Genomic DNA, 383 nt, shown 5'->3' with positions numbered 1-383 from the left:
CATCTGTATCACAAAAAATAAAGATCCTTACCTTCTATATTGTTTCTCTGAACAGGTTTGTGGGGGAACACCATAATGGTGTTGAGTGACGTAATAACTCCATGCATCCCATTGGCAACCGCAGGATCTTGGATGCACTGTGGATAATTGTGATCATGAAATACACAAAACTTATGATGGGGTTTATCATATACTAAGAGAGACAAATAATACAAAAGTAAACTGGAGAAAAAGTTACTGTTTTGTAATGTCTTTACATGCTATAGCAATCTGCATCACCTATATTACCTATGTATCTGAACACCTTATTTTCAGGTATTCAGATGATAAAATAACAGCAACATACATTTGAAAATCTTTTTAAAATAATTATAAATTGCAAA

At 32.6% G+C, this 383-nt stretch overlaps 1 protein-coding gene across 1 annotated transcript in view; it reads right to left on the bottom strand.

Moving 5' to 3' along the window:
* LOC119590828 (nuclear pore complex protein Nup85-like) overlaps positions 1 to 383 on the bottom strand; it is a 14259-nt gene that overhangs the window by 11165 nt on the left and 2711 nt on the right. The window contains exon 2 of the mRNA XM_037939584.1: positions 32 to 137. Within this exon, the coding sequence (XP_037795512.1) occupies positions 32 to 137 (106 nt within the window). The remainder of the gene's footprint in view (positions 1 to 31; positions 138 to 383) is intronic.

Source organism: Penaeus monodon, chromosome 27, assembly GCF_015228065.2.
Source record: "Penaeus monodon isolate SGIC_2016 chromosome 27, NSTDA_Pmon_1, whole genome shotgun sequence".
Classification (NCBI taxonomy): domain Eukaryota; kingdom Metazoa; phylum Arthropoda; class Malacostraca; order Decapoda; family Penaeidae; genus Penaeus; species Penaeus monodon.
The sequence above is the reverse complement of the archived record's forward strand: the minus strand, read 5'-3'. Positions and strand labels throughout refer to the sequence as shown.